Raw genomic sequence first — 18,796 nt, forward strand, 5'->3', positions numbered from 1 at the left:
GGCAGGGCCATTTGCTCACTGTCCAGAACACCTGTCGAGAACCATGCTGTTTACCTTTATCTACGGTCTATTCTCTGCCACCCACCCGCCTCCTACAGCCCTCCACATGGCCATCCCCGCCACTTCCCTGAGATCCCCGGCTAGAACGGGGCTCTGCCTCTTTCTCTCAGCTCCCCGTGTCCTCCATCTGTGACTCTCACCCTGTTCACCTGTCCCAACTCTGTGTAACTGCTACACACACTCCTCGAGCAGAGGCAGCGGTCTGAGCTGGCACGGTATCACCAGTGAGCACAGAATAGGCAGGGACTGAGGCAATCAGTGTGTCTTTCACGTGGCTAAATTCATTCTTTAGATATTTTATGCATCTCATCTTCCCAGCTGGAGGGCAGTAAGCTCCTTAAGAACAAGAAACAAATCTTTTATTTATTTTATATATTCAAGAATACTCAGTCCTGGGCCAGGTACATGGTCAAATCTGTAATATATGCTTCGATTCAAGCTGAACCTTACTAGGACTCAACTCTAGTAAAATTTTTTCTACTACCTAAACCCTCTAAGAATGGCAGCTTATATTAATGAAGGAATAACCAAGTACCATACTGATGGATACAAGCGATCTGCTTTTATAGACAGACAAAAATAGTAGACCACTGTCCTTAAAGTGATGACCAAAAATCAATGGAATTTACTTGCACATTTTCCTCCAATTTGTTTAACTTCCCATGCAACTGAGAAAAAAAAATCACAATTCTGTCTTTTAAAAAAGCCCTGAGAGTATTATATATGCTTTCCTTATGCCTCTTTTAAAAATGAAAACATATACTTTTTAAAAATCATACCACAAACTCCAGTGTCTCTCATTTGGAAAATGTGGGTGTTTTCATCCCAGATATTTACCGTCTATTACAGGGATTTATCTGGTCCAACCAGTATGCTTTTAAGAGCAAAGGAAGAGCTCATAAATATTCTAACTCCTGCCACATACTCAGAAGGCAACGGTACAGGAAATCAGAATACATATTTTAATCGTACTTCAACCTTCAAAACTAGATCTATGAACTTTTAGGAACAACATAATATAAAAACAAAATGCTACCTTTCTTAACTCACAAAGTATTTTATTTAATTCTATATACCATCAGCAGAGAAAAATTCAAGCCGCAACATATTTTTTAACAAACTGGGAGATACAAGATTAAAAGTACATAACAATAAAAATAAATAAAGACGTGCAAATTATCATAGCCTTAAATAGATAAATATTTATGCCAATCTAACCCTTGCATGGCACTCACACAGTCTAACAGTAAATATACAACGAAAGGTCTGAGGAGAGTGGCAATGGTCTCTAAATCTAAATCAATGCACCACCACTGAACAGACAGCATAAACTTACCAGCTCCACAGATCCATAATGTTTCCTACTGAAATCCCCACGTCTACAGCCTAGGTCTTCCGAGACAGAGCTGGAACAAAAATGCTTCATCAGTATTATACATAGCGATCTGGCCACAAACCTTCTGCAAAAATCAACTACCATTTGCAAAAAGGGCTGCTATGGAACGGAGGTTTGCAGTGCCCGGGCTCCTCACTGCAGGGGAGCCTCCTCGAAACAGACTCGGTCCCCAGCAGCCATTGCAGAGCCTGGCTTTCATGAAGCTCTCAGTAAAAAGAAAAATGCCCGAGTCATCCCTGGAAGTATAGGCAATGACTAAATTAAATATTTAGTCATTTGAAATCGACTGAAATTTCCAAGGCTACTGGTGGTTTATAATTTCATTTCTGTATTACCAGAGGGCATAGAAAGCCCTGCAGTAGTAACTTGAGGCAAGGGACAAAGCTGCTGAACCAGATCGTGCAATTATCTTTCACTTAAGAGACTCTCTTTGTCCCAAATATGCAACTTAAAAATAACCAGCATTATTTAATGCTATAGTTTAGGCTGAAATTTAAAAAAATCTTGAAAATCCCTATAGGCTCCACTCCTCCGCCCCCACCCCCTTTAAGATTTTCATATGGCAATTTGAAAAAAGACCAGAACTAACAGAAAATCTAAAAACTGAACATCTGCGCATATTTAGTTTTTAATGCAGCAGCAGCAGCTAATACCTCCCTCCCTCCTCTCCCCCTCCTCAACACAAGCTTCAATCAGATAAAAAAAACTCACATGTGAGCTGAAGGGCAATTAAAACAAAGACAGAACTGTTACTGCAGTTGCATCTTGAATGTACAGTTACTCTCTCAAAAGGCACATAGCTTATTGGCTGGTTAGTATATTTAAGACCCCAAGCAGTACTCATGAAACCAACAGAGATCCACAAAATACAAACAGTTCTAGTCAGTTTGGTTGTAATATGTCATGCAAACAACTCTAATAAAACAGAAAATAAACTACCGAGCAATTACATGTTTAACAGATTCAAAGCATTTGTAATCTCACATGCAAAGAAAGGTGTGCTCAATACCTTTTCATCCTTCCTTACAAGGTGGGCTACATTTTCTAAATTACAGCACTCTTGGCACATTCAGCAGGAGCCTGACTCTGATGTTTAGTATCCACAGAACTGACTGTCTGCCAGGACACTGCTTGATAGGCTCCAAGAAAGACAGCATGAGAGAAATGAGATTAGAAAGTCTAATGGTATTCTGCCTCCACCATTCCACAGAAATGGCTGAATTAATCTTATATGAGAAATTTAACCTTTTGTGGGCCTCACTCCCTTAGCTGAAAATGTGTAACAAATCAAAGGAGGCAGCTGGAAAGGAGGTTTGAAAGATGTTACCTTGGCCACCTTTCTGCTTCGACTGACAAAAAACAACATCTCTGGAAGAGAATAAAAAACTTCTCTCCACAGTCTATTCCAGTCTGTTAAATCTGGCCTCTCCGCCTGTGCCCTTAGTCCAGTCTGAAAGGCCTCCCGGAGATGCTGCTACTGCTCCACACAACAGTCCCAAGATCTTTTCCCCACGGCCTGGTTACCAAGAGACCGCGGGCTCCAGCGTCCATGCACGCGGACAGGGATCAAGCACAGAGCAGACGCTGTCGGCTCTGACCTCAATCCACCGCTGCAGTATCAGCCGGGGCCATGATGAAATCAGGGGTAGTGGAAGCAGCCCTAGAATGAAGGGCCGGCAACTGTGAAGAGCAGGGAAACAGGTACCTCCCGGCACTGCCCTCAGTACCACCAAGGGGTTCTAAGATATGGAGCAGCTCCCTAACTCTGCCAAAGCCACACGCAAAGGATGACAACTCTACATCCCTGGAGACAGCTCTCAGAGGGAAAACAACATCCCATAAAAGCAACCAGGGGAGCAGTAAAGAGAAGTCTCTATCTGTCCCCCTCCCTGTTACATTTCATCCATCGCACTGTACCGAGAGAGCTTGCTTGTGACGGAAACCAGGCTGGACTACACGGGGGGGCATTTCTTGGGGCTGCAGCACATACTCAGGACAACTATGTCACATAGCCTTCTCTCCCCGGGCACCTGGCACAGGGTTCTGGAAAGGACCACCTAGACCTGCACAAGGAGCTTGGTTCTCCTGTCAGGCTGGGCCACTGCCTGGCACACGATGGCCACTTAGTCATTGGCCGTGGCACTAAGGGAGCTATTTGCACGCACACTAGCTAACACCCAACAGCATCCCACACAGGCACCGAGGGAGGCAGCCTGTTGCTGTTCTCCCTAATGGGCAGCTGGCTTTTCGTCCCTCAGTCTAGGGATAGTCCTGGCCCACAAGGCAGGCGCCGCTCTGAGCACGTGTTTTCAAAAGCTGTTCCTTTCTCCTGAGCCTGCTGCAGGACTACAAGCTCACGCCCTCTTGGGCTTGAGAAATCACCTCTTTCTGGACTCCAAAGAAGAAGAGTTCCGGCCCCTGAGGTGTGGGCAGGTGTGATGGGTACCTCTTCCAAATCCAGCCGGTGACAACTTCCTGTGAATAATCTGTGCTCTTTCTTCATCCACTAACTGAATGGGGAGGCCTCCCTGCACTAGGAAGAATAAAGCCACAAGATGAACGAGGCTTCGCCTTGAATGACCACACAGAAGATTCCAACTAGGACTACCCTTCCTGGGCTGTGCTAAGAATGAGAAGTGACTTGTTCTGTATCACTAAGGTTCAGGGTTTATCTTTTGTGACAAACAATTTCATCCTTACAGCTCTCCATACATAAATGAACAGTGAAAGAATCTGTCAGAGGGCTGGTAGCTAGGATGATTGTACACCAGACATTCACAAACTATGGCCTAATCCAACTCACTCTCTGTTTTTAAAAGCAAAGTTTTCTTGGAACACAGCCACGCCCACTGTTATGGACTGTCCATGGTGCTTTTGTATTACAGTAGTGGATTTGAACAGTTTCAGTAAAAACCATATGGCCCACAAAGCCTGGGCTGTTTATTAACTGGCCTTTTATAGAAAAAAAATTGTCACTTCCTGTAGCACAGTCTCACGAATCTTGAGGAAATGCTTGGCTGCAGTGTTTCTCAGACTTTGGAGTCCAGCAGATTCCCTGAGGGTGCCTGGTAAAATGCAGATCCCCTGGCCCCATTCCCAGAGGTTGTGTTCAGGACATCTGCAATTCTAACAAGTAGTCTGAGGAATTCCGCTGCAGGTGGTCCATGGGCAATGCTTAGAAAAATACTGTTCTTCCAGATGCCTCAGGAATCCCCGGGAAACCTGTTCATCATTCTGCAGCACTTTTCAAGGAAGGAAGGACAAGGCCAGTCAAGGTCTCTAGCAACCTGGGAAGTGCAATGTCATTTATCTGAGCATCGCTGGAGCCACAGATGGGTTTTTAGCCTTTCTGGGCATTATTAGTTCCCTCATCTCTAACTGTAGTTGAGAATGCCACCTCGCTCACAGGGCTACAAAGAATAAACAAGAAAAAGCAAGCAAAGTACTAAGCATATCATGTATTACATGAAAACCATTCTGCGTGTTAGCTAATATTGTTATTGGTTTTATTGTTAATACGAATTCCTTTCAGGGCTTTTCAGAGACCTGGGATGGGGAGTTGAATATCAACAATTACTGATTTTTAAAAAGAGCTTTAAAATGTCTTTTCCCCTCCTGTAGCAGTCAAGGAGACCCAGAACCAATCAGCAGGCCTCTCGGGACAGGGTCAAGGACAAGACTCCGGTTCCACTCCACCTCTCCCTAGAAGTGCTGGTCTAGCTGGTAGCCCTCACCCAGAAAAGGCTGGGGTCCTCTGCTGCCATGACAGGGGAAGACACGTGAAACCTGGCTGGAGCGTTCAGCCAGATGAAAACCTGGGCAGGTGCGGACGAGCAGGGAGCTTCCAGCTCCCTGCATGCAGAGTGCTCCAGGCTCTAAATAGAAACCCTTCTGCTTTAGCAAATTAATGTGTGAGGATGTTGGATCACACTCTGCAAGCATGAACAGAGCGGAGGACCTCCATGCTAAATTGCCACATATGGCCAGTAGTGGGAACAAAGATTTCCAGCTCTGCAAGGAGGCTAGACAAGCTGCCACGATCCAAGTCAGGTTCCTGGAAAGCAAGATAAGGCCCCCCAGTGAGCTAAGAGCTGCTGAAATTGAATAAGGAAAACCAGGGAGTCAGGCAGCCCCAAGGAGAAGGCCCTCGCTCAACTGGCCAGGCCCTAACCAGCCAGGCTTCGATGGCTTTTAGCCCTAGTGGAAGGGTTATGGGTGACAGTGACAAGAGGACTCCTGATGAGTTTCCTGGGGAGTGGAAAGAATCTGTGAGAGGCAACGGGCAGTTTTTCGAAGGCTACCAATAGGAGAGGTCAACGTCGGCAGCGCTAGTGCCTCAGGTCCCCACAAGCAGACAGCAGGAGACAGATAGAAGGGATCCCCCTGCCAAGGGCCAGAGAAGCTTTTTAACTGGGCCAGACTACAGAGGTAGGCTTGGAGGGAGCCTGGGGCCTTCTAACTACAGGTACAAGAATAGCGGACAGCACATAAGTGACCAGGTGTCCTGTCATGACACAGAAGAGCAGAGATGCAATCCTACGTTGGTTTCTAATGGTGAAATGGAAGAATTCAGTCCTCTCTTGAAGACAGCAGGAAGTAGAAAGTAAGCAAGACGTCTAGAGTGAAAGAGTGCAGGATATCAGCGGTCTTGGCATTTGAGAACTCTCCAGATGGCTCCCCGTGCTCTACTGAATTTCTGGGGGTACTGTGCCGCAGGCCCCTTGCTCCAGGATCTCCAGCTCACCCTCCTTAGCAAAAAACACCAACCACAAAGTGGCCAGACAGCTCCCCCTGACTCACGACCTCTGTGACCTTGGGCAAGTTACTTCTCTACCCTGAGCCTGTTTTCTGCTCTAGAACAAGGAGTCAAACCACACCTGTCTCTGCGGGAGGATTAAAAGAGCTCATAAGGAACACAACATCCAGCACAGAAAAGCTACTAAATAAACGCTGGTTACTCTGTCTGTTAGGAATCTTATCCTGGCCATCACCACGCTCCAGTGTACCTTACAAAGTGACTGTCATAGGAGCTGCTCAATAAATATTTGTTGAATAAATTAATCATGAATAAATTTTTCCCTCTGCTTCCCTTTTTTCTACCTAAACACTGGTGTGTTTCTGCCCCTTCTCCTCTCCCTGCCTCCCCTTCCTTTCCGTTTTATATTCTCAGATGCGCCCTCAGGCACATGTGGTATTATTTCACCATTATTTAATCATCTTCTAAGTTGCTGACAAAGACACACGTCCGGCTACGTTCCTACGTATTAACACATTCCCGCACGGCTGTACCATCTGATGGGACTGTCCCGTGCCACCTGATGGGACAGTCATGCACGTACCGCTGGTGGTTCAGAGCCACATGCTAGCAAGACACACGAATTAAAATGGCCCCACTGTGAACATGTTAATAGTCTCATGATAACTCCCTGCAAGGTTCCCTTCCCTAATGATCTCTGCCAGTGCCTCTGAAATGGATCTCTACAATAAAATGCAGTGATCACGCCAAATCCCGGAGAGGATGTGGGGAAACGACACCCATACGTTGTACATGGGGATGGAAATGACTGTTTCTTATAACATGAAATACGCAGCTACTACAGGACCCACAACTGTGCCCTTAAGCATTTATTCCAGAGAAACGCGGATATTATGCTCACTAAAACCTGCGTAGAAGCGGTCACAGAAGTTTTATTTGTAATAGCCTCAAACTGGAAATAATCCACAAGTCCTTGCAAGGCCAAAAATTAACACATTCACGATATGGCCATAATCTGTATGTCTCATTGCCAGGGGCTCAAGCCGGTGGGAATGTGTTAAGCAAACTACAGCAGATCCACACCATGGAATATTATTCAATCATCAAAAGGAACTAACAACTGTTAGACACACCCAATCTCCAATTAACTATGCTGAATGGAAAAAAGCCAGTCCCCAGATGTTACATACTACAAGATTCCAGTTATATAACATTCCTGGAATGACAAAACGACAGAGGGAAAGAGGAGTTGGGTGTGGCTAGAACAGGGGAACAAGACGGGTTTTGAAGGTATGGAACTGTTCTGTTTCTTGTCAGTTGGTGGATACAGTAATCTATACATGTGATCAAACTGTATGTGAAATTGGGGAAATCTAAGATCAGGGTATCCATGTCAATTTCCTGGTTGTGACCTGGCCTACGGTTATATAAAAGATGTCACCACTGGGAAAACCCTGTAAAGGGTACGTGGGCTTTTTCTGTGTTATTTCTTATAACTGCATATGGGTCCATAATTGTTTTAAAAAAGTTTAATTTTTAAAAGGAGATGGTACATGGTAGTTGGGAGTGGTGACTCACTCCTGCAGTCCCAGCACTCTGGGAAGCTGAGGCAGGAGAATTGCAAGTTTGAGCCCAGCCTGGGCAACTAAATAAGACCCTGTCTTAAATAAAATAAAATAAACAAATAAAATAGATTGGGGATGTAGCTCAGTGGGAAAGCCCTGAGTTCTATCTCCAGTGCCACAAAAAACAAACAAAAGGAAACAGAATCAGCAGCAACAACAAAAGGACGAGGTAGTGTGTGCCTGTAGTCCCAGCTACTTGGAAGGCTGAGGCAGGATAACTGCTTGAGCCCAGGAGTTTGAGGCCAGCCTGAGAAACATAGCAAGACCCTGTTCTCAAAACAAAAACAAACTGTGTTGAAATTCTTTTACTCACTCAATACACAGTTATCAAGCACCTACAAGGCACCAGGTACCATGCCAGGAGCTAAACCGGATGATGCATGGTCCCTGCTCTCACGGAGCTAGCAGTGCAGTGGGAATGAAAAGTCCAGTTTCCGCAGAACTTCCCAGGAACACTGTGCATGCTAAGTGCGCCTGTGTGTAGCAAGTCTAGTAAGTGTGAAACAGCCCCAGAGCACACACAAGGCCTGGGGTCTGCCATGCTCTTCTGGCTGCAGACCCTGTCCGGACACCTGGGAGATGCTACCTAGAAGCTGATTCCTCGAAGTGAACCATCTGCACACCTGCTCCCCCTTCCCAATGCTGCAGTGATGCTGGCGTCTCTGTAAAGTTAAGATGGAGTTCAGAGTTGGTTTGGTTTGGGAAACCCTGCTCCACATGGATCTATAAACACTTGACCCAAAAGTGCTAGGCAGAAATGTAATGTAAGGGAAAGCTCAGCAGCCACCATATGTCACTGTACACCTGCTCTAACCACCTGCAGGCCTGTGTCTGTGGGGAATGCTCTCCAAGTCTATCTCCCCAGGCTGTTTCCCTCCTGGGAGCCAAAAGATCTGCTCCTAACTGCGCCAGACCCTGAGGGAGACGCGCTATCCTGAATGGAATTTCTGTATGCTTCCTAGGGGGCTGGAGTTGTGGAAGGCACAAGGTTTTTCTGACTCTTTGCTATCCAGGGCTGGTTAGAAATACAGGATTTTGCGCCCACGCTGGGCCTAAGGAAACAGAATCAGCACTCTAACAGCGTCTCCCAGGGACACACACGTGCACTGAAATCTGAGAAGCACCAATTCTACACCTTGGTTTTCAAACCTACCTCTGTGTCAGAAGCATCTGGATTTTTTCCTCTAATTTGTTTTATTATAAAATATTTCAAGATAAAGCATAAAGAATCAAGTAAGGAATATCACAGATATACATGATGACTCCTCTTCCTCCTCCTGCTTTCGAGAGACCTGTTAAATCACTCAGGCTGACCTTGACCTCAGTCTCCCCCCTGGGCCTCCTGAGTGGGATCCCAGACTTGCACCAGTGGGCCCAGCTCAGAGACACCTGAATCCCTGTGTACCTTCTCTGACACAACCACTAACAGGGCTAATGTTTTTATATTTCTACTACCTACGTATTTATTCATAAATAATATACTATACTGTTTAGCATGCTTTACATTTTCATACTAGTGAGTATTACACTAGCCATATCTTTCTGCAACTAATTTCTGTGATTGAGCAATATACTTTTGAGATGTGGACAGCATTAACTCCCTTTATAGTATCCTGCTGTAGCAATATACCACTGTTCCTCCATTCTCCTACTGTTAGGCATTTATGTTGTTTCCAACTTTTTAAAAAAATGCTATAATAAACACCATTTTAAATATCCCCTTGAAAACAGGTGCAACTATATCCTTGCATTTCATACCGAAGAATGGAACTGTGGGGCCATGAAGTGTGCACTGTTATTTTTCTACCAATTCACTTGCCTACAAGCAGTTCATGAGTTCTCTCTGTTCCATAGCCTAGCCAACACTTGTTATTATCAGGTATTAGTTTTGCAAGTATAAAGGATTTGCAGTATTGTCTCACTGTGGTATGGCTTAAGTTGTCAAGGGACATCTCTTCCTTCATTTCCTTGCCATCTGGGCTATCTTTTCCAGGCTCTGCCTGTTCCATATCTTTTTCCCACTCCTTGTATTTGTTGGTGGTCTTTTTCTAACTGATGTGTAGGATTTATATATTCTGAGTACCAATCCTTGTTTGGTTAATAAATTACAGATGCTGTCTTCTAGCATCTCCCAGTGGTTTTTCTTTTGTTTCTAGTATCTTTGATCATGAAGATATTTTAGAATTCTCCTGTAGATACAAGAATGTGGATGTTTTCCATCTTTTCAAGAATGTGGATGTTTTCCATCTTTTCCATCTTTTCTTTGTTTTCCTGATTTAAGAAACCCTTCACCACCATGATGTCATCGTCTCTCTTGTTCCCTGCAAAAGTTTTAAAGTTTGTTTTGTAATTTTTAATCCAAATATGTAAATGCTCGGTTCCCACTTCAGACCTCCTCAATCCACACCCTCAGGAGAGGCTCCATGTACCTGCATTTTTTAGTCAAAACGCGTTCTATCAGCAAGGCTGTTACAGCCAGGCTGAGAAGCACTGACACCCTCTTTTCGCACCCACTGGGTGCCAATGAAAGGCATTTCCTCTACAAAACCCCAGGGAACCCTCTCATCTCTGCCTCCTTCACTGAGTGGGAAGAGACTTCCGGGGACTTCCAGCTCAGACACTTAAGGACCATCTGGTGTCCAACCTGTTACCTGTGGCTGCGCAGCCTCTCTGCCAGGTACCTGAACGGCGGCTCCCCAGTCTCCCCTCACCATCACTAGTGGGGAGAAACAATGCCCTGTGCCTGCAGATTCTCCACACTTCCTGTTAAATTGTTTTTTCCCTATATCAAGTTGAAATACATCACAGTTTAATTTCTACCAGCTGGCCCTACATCTATATCCGTGTGTTTTTCCTTAACTTCCTCCCCGTCGCTTATCCACCCCCGGCCACCTGTCTCGTCTGGCTGTGCTCCCCACTCTTCCCGCCCTCCAGCCACACTGCCTGCTTTCCGTCCTTCCTTTTCCTTCCACTTGGAGCTGCTTCTTGCCTTAGGACCTCGAGTGTTCTCTCCAACTTCTTCCTGACCCCTTCTCCCCAGGCTGGGGGTCAGAGGCGGTATTTGGCCAATATCTGTCTCCCCACCCGAATTTAACGTCACAGTTGGAGGTTCTCTGTGGCTTCTGCTCAAGGCTGCATCTTGAGCACCAGTATAACAGCAGGTATAGAGTTAGCTCTTAGCAGGGTTTTGCTGAGTGATGGGCAAATGAATGAGTGAAAGCTAGCCGGCCCGCGCTTCGAGGTCATATAAAGACACTAACATCTCTTCTGCAGGAAACTTTCAAAGTCTGAAAGTGGTCCTGTTCTCTAGGTTTTGTTTCTTCTTTACAGGGGGCTAGTTGGGGAGGGAGCAGCCAGCCGCACTGGTTAAGTTCCTCAAGAAGAGGCAGAGTAAACACATTATTTCATAACTGCCTCCAGCATCAGGCCTGTGGAGACAGTCCCTGGGCTCACATGCATTATGCAGCTTAGCCTTGAAATTTGTTTTTGACTCAGACATAGAAATACTGTAAATGTTACCTGAGGTTAATTTCAAAAATTCATTTCAGAGGTTAACACAATGACGGAAATATGAACGAACAAAGAGAGTGCTATGGAAGTTATCACAAAGAACAAACTGTGACATGGCTTACTAGCTGTCAGTTCATAACGAAGCTGGTATTTCTTATGTCTAGAGATTAGTGTTGTCCAATGAACAGGTAATGCAATTAAGTGACACTATAACATTAGAGAGCCAATCAACTACAACAGTTAAATTTTAACACTTGTAGTCCCAGCACTCAGGAAGCAAAGACAGGAAGATCACCATGAGTTCAAGGCCGACCTGGGCAACTTAATGAGCTTCTGTCTTTAAATAAATAAATAAATAAAAGGCTGGGAATGTAGCTTGGTGTAAAGCCCTGGGTTCAATCTTCATTACCACAAAAAGACAAGAAAAGGAAATATAGAATACTGAACCAAAACTTAGACAAATTAATATTTACAAGCTTAGAGAAATATGTGCATAAAGGCTGCCTGATAATTGTGGCACCTGCCTGTTGGATTTCATGAGAAAAGACATAGGAAGCACTTCTCATGGTGTCTGGGCTGACAGCAATAAATACTGAAGTAAATGGAAGCTGGGCACCTGCAGTTCTCATTAGGAAGCCAAGCACCTGAGAATCAACAGCACAGAAAAATTCTCTTTGTAGGAAACTAGGAGAAAGCTAAAATTTGCAGTAGTCTAAAATGTTCTCCTTTGGAGAACAGAGCTGTCAGAGAAAAAAAGTTTTCTTTAACCCTCTTGTGTCCTATACCAGAAACTTGCAGATTAAACTGACAAAAAATAGATTATAGGAGAGAAAGGGTATAAAATCCTACATTAAATTTTACACGCATGGTGGGGGGGACAATACAAAAAAAGAAATGAAACCCAAAGAAATAATTAGACTGAGGCTTATACACCACTTTAACACAGGGTGATTGACTGCGGAGAAGCCCCAGGACACAGGGAGGGAGTCTGGGGTTCTCGGGATGATGAACTGTGGAAAGCTGAACACAGGGGAGCCAAGGGGAGACGAGGACCAGTCAGTGAGGTTTATTCATCAGGATCTATCTATGCTTTCTGTCTCCAGTGAAAAGTGATTCTATTGGTACAGGGGCAGGGAAGGGGGCGTTGTCCTCTCACCCAGGGAAATTTAGGCTCTGATTTTAGGCAGAGAGAGGAAAGAACTTTCCTGCTTGTCTTTCCTCAATTGCGTACAGCTCCAGGTAATTCTTCTGCCAACGTGGCTATTTTGGGGTAGCATGTTGGGATCCTTTTATAGCCAACACCAATATGTGAAAAATCTAGTCTCAAATAGAAAAGTAAATGCTGCAGAAGTGATATGAATTGTGCCTTGTGGTGACCCGGGGGAAGAAGGCCCCTGGCTACTTCTGCAATGACTCTGGTACTGTAAGCGTGCGGACCGACTCAGATCCGCTCCGTGCTTGGCCACATTCTGTTCTCCTCGAGGCACAGACAGGCTACAGCGGGCGGGAAGGAGCTCACGCTGTGCTTTTGAGGTCAAACTGGTTTCAAAGATATGCTACAGTGTTTACTCTCTGAGCTGCTTTGGCTGGGAAACAGTCTCCCAAGAAAATGAAATTATGAAACCCAGGCTTTGGAGGGTACTGAGAGAATGGAGGAATAAACCCAATTTAAGGAGGCAGAAATACTGAAACTATGAGCCTCTATTACTAAGGGAGTGGACAAGAGAACAACCAGCCTGTCTCCAAGGCCAAAATGGGAATTACAAAGATCGGGGCTGGCTAAGAGAATTTAGGGCAGGGCAGCTCAGCTATGGCCTTTTGCCTCTTCAAAGTACTGATTAAAAAGCAAAACATTACCTAATCGCTATTTATAGTGTGTCCTCACGGTGCTCTGTACTTTGAGTTGAGGTGAGCATCAAAAATGGGTTGCTGGTCCTGAAGGAATATAAAATTTGAAAGAGAAGACTTGAATAGTCGAAGGAATACAATTCGCGGTAATGGCATAACTTCCTTGGGGGAAAATGATGGTTTTGGGCAGTTATTCCTACAGGAGACGCGGAGCTCACCAGCGAGGAAGACGTCTAGAAAGGGGCCACGGTGTTCTCACAGAAAGCTGGACCATCCTCCTGTCTGCTTTTAGTTCCCACGGGGCAGCAACCTCACCAGCCCCTCCTCGAGCCCTCTCAGCCTGTAGGGACAGCGATAGCAGGTCCACCTCCTCCCGTTCGGTGCAGGCCGCCGCCCCTGTAGACCTCACTGCTTCTGCACCTTCAAATATCGTCTCAACGCTAACGACGCCTTCACCGAGGACCTTTCTCCCCACTTGTAAAGTCAGACGTTCAACTGCCAGACACAGTTCTGTGGATGCTACAGCAACCCCTAAAACATAATGCGCCGCAGATCGGACTCACTCCTGACTCCACTGGCAAAGAACTGTGGCCCTCTTCCCAGGCTCTCCAGCTCAGGCTCCTGTCCAATTGTCTCTCTCACACCGACAGCTGGCAGGCACCAGGCCCCGCTCTGGCTCCCTCCACAGCGTCCCTCTGACAATTACGATGGAATCGATGTATCTTTTTTCCATTATTTCACTTGCTGCAAAACTCATGAATATACAAGGCTACAAGGGGAAAACCTCTCCCTCCTCTACCCTTACAGTCCCCCATTTTCTCTCCTGCTGCCACTCTCTTGCTTCTTGTTATCTCTGAGAGATGCTGTATACATCCACAGAGAAAGAGAAATGCACACTCATCTTTCCCCCTTTCTTGCACACATGGTCGCATACGATAGTTGGTTCTCTGTATCCAGGGGTTCCTCATCTGCCGATTTAACAAAAAATGAGTTGCAAATATTCAAAAAAGAATTGCCTCAGCATTGAACATGTAGATGCCTTTTCCTTGTTATCATTCTCCGACCAGTACAGCACAACACCACGTGCCTGGCATTTACGCGGTGTTAAGGAGTGTGAGTAACCTCAGAATGACTTAAAGTATGTGGGAGAGTACGCAGACGTTACGTGCAAACGACGCCACCTTACATCGCTCACAGATCTGACATCTGAACGTAAGAAATAGAAACCTAAAGTTACCCGTTTTCGAAATAGTCTTTGAGTGGAAAACTACGAGTAGACAAAACTGCCCACCTGTCTGTGGATGTGACTGAGGCCAGACATCTTTAAAAGCGTCCTAAACAAAGGGGGAACAGGTAGATACTCAATAAAGCATGGCTCCAATGTGCTCACTCTGACTGGAAAGGTACAGGCGGCTAAAAAGTTACCTACCTGTGTTTAATCATCTGCCTTTAAACCCACAGAATGTATGTAGAGGGAGTGGGCCAAGGACCTAGGCAGTGAGCACAATGACTCTACCCCTAGACTCAGCCGATGAGAAACGGAGGGAAGGGACCTGCCTGCTAGGGGTTGAACTGCTCACTGCAACAGCCTCGGGTGGGCCTGCCAGCAAAGCACACTGCAGCCTGGCCGAATAAGTGGGAGCCTTGCTTTCACTGGTCTCCTGTCTCTGGGCCCATCCTGGGTCTGGACAAGTGATCACATTTCTGAACCTGCAGTGGGCAGGGTCCTGAAGCTGATCCCCTCTGGATGATGAGAGAAAATGCCACACCATCTTTCCTTGTTATTTGTATTCCTTAATGTACCTTGGTGATCCCTTCAAATTGGTACCCAAAAGCTCCTGTCTTCTTTCCTACGGCTGCAGAGTATTGCCTTAAACAGGCGTGTCGTACTTTACTTAACCAATCTCCTAGTTAAATGGCTTTCGGTATTTTGCCGTTACTAACAGAGCTTCAATGTACAGCCCTGCGTAGGCCATCTGCGCACGAGTATCTGAAATCCCACCATGTCATTTAGTCGCTTGCCCCCTCTCCATTTCGCTCTCTGCTTCGCTTAGACCGCGCTGCAGAGGTCTTCCTACCAGCATCCTCGCTCTCCTCTTACTCTAACAAACACTTCACGAGCACCTTCTGTGCGCTGGGGGCTCTGGTAAGATGGGCAAGAACGAGGGAATAAGGAAAGGAAAAGCAGACCCACCACACACGTCCTTGCTTGGCTCCCAGCTGTTAGCGCTCTGAGTAAGTCAGCCCCACTGCTCTGTGCTTAGCATCAGCTGTGATTTGGTGACAAGAGTCAGGCAAACGGGAAAAATATGAATTGCTTTACCATCAGGGTTTCACTGGCAAAAGAGGCTGAGTCCTACACCTAAAAGGGCTTCCTGCTGCTTCCCCCAAGTTCAGACTTTGGGTCAATGCTCTTGGGGGAGAGTCGGCTCTGCAGAGGGGAGACGCCTGCCGGGATGGTGGCCTGGGACTGCCAAGCTTCAACAGGGACTGAGACAGACTCGGCCTGGCCTCTAGGAGACGCAGGAGCGCTTTCCTCAATGGGCACAGGAGGCGAGAGAGCACGAGTGGGCAAGGGGACGCCAAAAGAGAGCGGGAAGGGAGAAGGGTCCCGGTGAGCTGCCCAGCCTCTTTGCTCCGAGGCAGTGGGGGTGTTTCTTCACGGAAATATAGCACAGGGGACAGAATGCCCCTGGGGAGCAAACCACTTACGTTGCAGCCCTCTGTTTTAACAAGAAGGGTCTTTCAAAGCTTTTGAAAGTTTCTTTTTTTTTTTTTTTTTTTTAAGTCTAAATTGAGAATGACCTAATATACTCTGGTGATAAGTTCTTTTTAAAGCTTTTCTCAAAAGATTAAAAAGTAAAGTATTACTAACTAATTTAGCCTGCTGGGGAAATTGAGTCTGAAGTATAGATTAGTAAAGAAATTTAACTTTATTATAGTATATTGTAGCAGACCACAGGAAGGACTGGGAGTGAACAGGAATTAGAAGGTAATTCAGAGGGGGTTAAAAACCTCCCAGATTTTTTCCCCCTCTCCTCCTGGCTGATAGCCTTTTAAGGTAGAATGGGCCCGAGTGACCAGTTTTCCAACAGCCTTCCTTTGCTTTATCCTAATCAGTGAAGAAATCTTATCTCACGTATGGTCAGCAACAGCCTGGAACCAAGGCTGAAGTTCAGGAAAGTGAGAAATGCCTTGGAGAGTCCTGCAATCTGCCATTCCAGGGCCCACTGGGTCTCAAAGGTGCTCCATGGATTCCCAACCAGCAAATGCAATAGTCAGGTTTTTGTTTTGATCCTCGGGCTTTGTGTTGCATCTGACACCTTCACGCAGATTCCTGGTCCCACCACTAGGGATTCTCATGAAACTGGTTCTGTGGTCCACATTTTGGACATAACTTTCTAGGTTATTTTTTGATTGGCCACAGACTGACCCTTTCCTCCTCGAATCTTCTCCACTGACTTTTTATGACCCGTAAATCCTGTGCGGCCTCCTGCTCCCTCCTTTTCATTTCCAAGGTTGTTTTCACCAGCCAAGGAACCATCCAGTCTCTCCCATAAGGGACACTCCCCGGAAGAACTAGGGCGGGACCTGTGAGCCAGCCTGGGCACCGTGTGTGAGCCCTTGACCAGGTTCTTCTAACTGGTGGGGAAGACTTTTCCCCTCAGAATCTAAAGCTGTGAGGACACATGGCAGATTGCCTAGGACCACAGAGCCTGCACAGGTGAAAAGCCATGCATAGGAGGAGGCAAGGAGGCCAACAGGCAGGGAGAAGCCGGGCAGGGAGACAGGACAGGGGAAGAAACAGTTCCCAAGTCAATCCCAGAATTCCCACCACTTGCCAGTCACTCTTATTCTAATAGGTCTCAGACTTATCTTACTCCATCTACCTGCCCACAGATACCAGTTATCGTTCCAGTATACAAATCTGATCACGCTGTGCCCAGTCTAGAGCGGCTAGGCCAACAGCTCGTATCCTCCATGGTCTTGGTTTCTCTTGACCTCTCCAAGCTCACTGCGGACTACGCCTCAAGGAGCACCAGCCAGACCAGGATGTTTTCGGTTTCCCTATGGCCCGAGTGCCTCAGTGTGGCTCACTCCTGCATAGATGGTTGCTCTGTGCATGAAGGTCTCTCACAGTTCTGCCTGGAAAGTTCTCAAACTCTGAGTACTCCCTCCACTGAGAATCTTCTTGGAGGGCCCCAGGTAACAGCACTGTATGAGCCCCCAGTTGATGTGGGGGGAAACACCTTCTCTGCATCCCCAGTTCCTGGAACAAGGCCCACGTTCTGGTGCTCAGCAAAGTGTATCACAGGTTCTGGTGCTCAGCAAAGTGTATCATAGCTACCAGAAGCCCAGGTCTTCTATTACCATCTGAGCTAGTACAAGGCCCTGCTCTGGCTTCGTCAGTTCTGCTGGTATCCAGCACTGTCTGAATAGATTCCTCACCTGACAGTACCAAAATACCTTGTGGACTCTGACATCCCATAAACACCTTGAATCCACTAGGAAAGCAGCAATCACAAATTTACCTGCAGTGTAGGATCCTTTCATATTTCAAATTGCATTACATCTTAAGATCGTCAAAACTTGAGCTCCCATTGCCCAAGAAAGTTCAGATCCCTGCACAGGCACACACAAGGGGCTACAAAATTATTTTCACGTATTGTACTACAGGTGGCTACTTTTTTAGAGCAACGCTTTCAACATTTGTCAGAGATAAGTTATCTAGGGAGTTTTTAAAAATACTGGTGCTGTATCCCATCCTCGCCTTGAGAATTCTGGGGAGACAGTGCAGACCTCTGCACATTCTAAAGCTTCTTAGGTGACGGTCACGCTGGTGCAGGCCCCGCTGAGAACCCTGGGTTTAATGCCTGTCAACATCGCCGGAACACATCCTCAGGGGAGCTCGCCTTCTTGTGTGTTCTCTCTGTTCAAAGCAGCCTCTCCCCACTCCCGCCTGACCCACGCTCACTCGTCTTGCGGGGTTGAGTTCAGCTGCTACCCTTTCCCTGTCCTCCAGCCGGTCACCTCCTCTGACAGCACTTTTCTAGCACCACTGGAGTTGTCATTTGTTCATCTGCATGGCAGGGATTTGAATTTAGATTTGATTAGCAAGTGCAGTCCTCAAAGGTAGGCATTTTCGAGTGTCCTCATTCACAAATTCTAGATCCACAGAATCAGGATGCCAGTGGGTGGGTCTTACTCTTAGTTGTCCTCCGGCTCCCCAGGGAGTCTGATCCATGCCTTATCCTGGATTCGGCTTCACAAAAACACTGGGTACTTTAGGCATCAATAAATACTTGTTGCACTAATCACATTGTTGTACCTCGTCACTCTTAATTTCCCTGGAGAGCCAAGTACCCCTCCCTTGTAGTAGCTTCTTCATCCATCTGACAAATATGATCTAATATTTTTACAAAGGCCTGAAGTTCTGGAAAATATGGTCACATGCTAAGGGACTTTGAGTCTACTGACATATCAGTTATAGTTATCATTATTTGCGTGTTCTCTTTTTATACTTATTGTAATTTTTTCTGTAATGGAATTTTTTCCTTGCATACTCCACGGTAAGGAAGACATCATCTCCGTAAGTTCCTG

General features: G+C 46.1%; 1 protein-coding gene across 1 annotated transcript in view; it reads right to left on the bottom strand.

Moving 5' to 3' along the window:
- Positions 1 to 18,796, bottom strand: part of Garnl3 (GTPase activating Rap/RanGAP domain-like 3) — a gene marked incomplete at its 5' end in the record, with an annotated part of 142,495 nt that overhangs the window by 107,354 nt on the left and 16,345 nt on the right. Inside the window, 1 exon segment of the mRNA XM_005382431.2 lies at positions 1,397 to 1,466. Coding sequence (XP_005382488.2) covers positions 1,397 to 1,466 — 70 coding nt within the window.

Source organism: Chinchilla lanigera, unplaced genomic scaffold (assembly GCF_000276665.1).
Source record: "Chinchilla lanigera isolate Chin_1 unplaced genomic scaffold, ChiLan1.0 scaffold00018, whole genome shotgun sequence".
Classification (NCBI taxonomy): domain Eukaryota; kingdom Metazoa; phylum Chordata; class Mammalia; order Rodentia; family Chinchillidae; genus Chinchilla; species Chinchilla lanigera.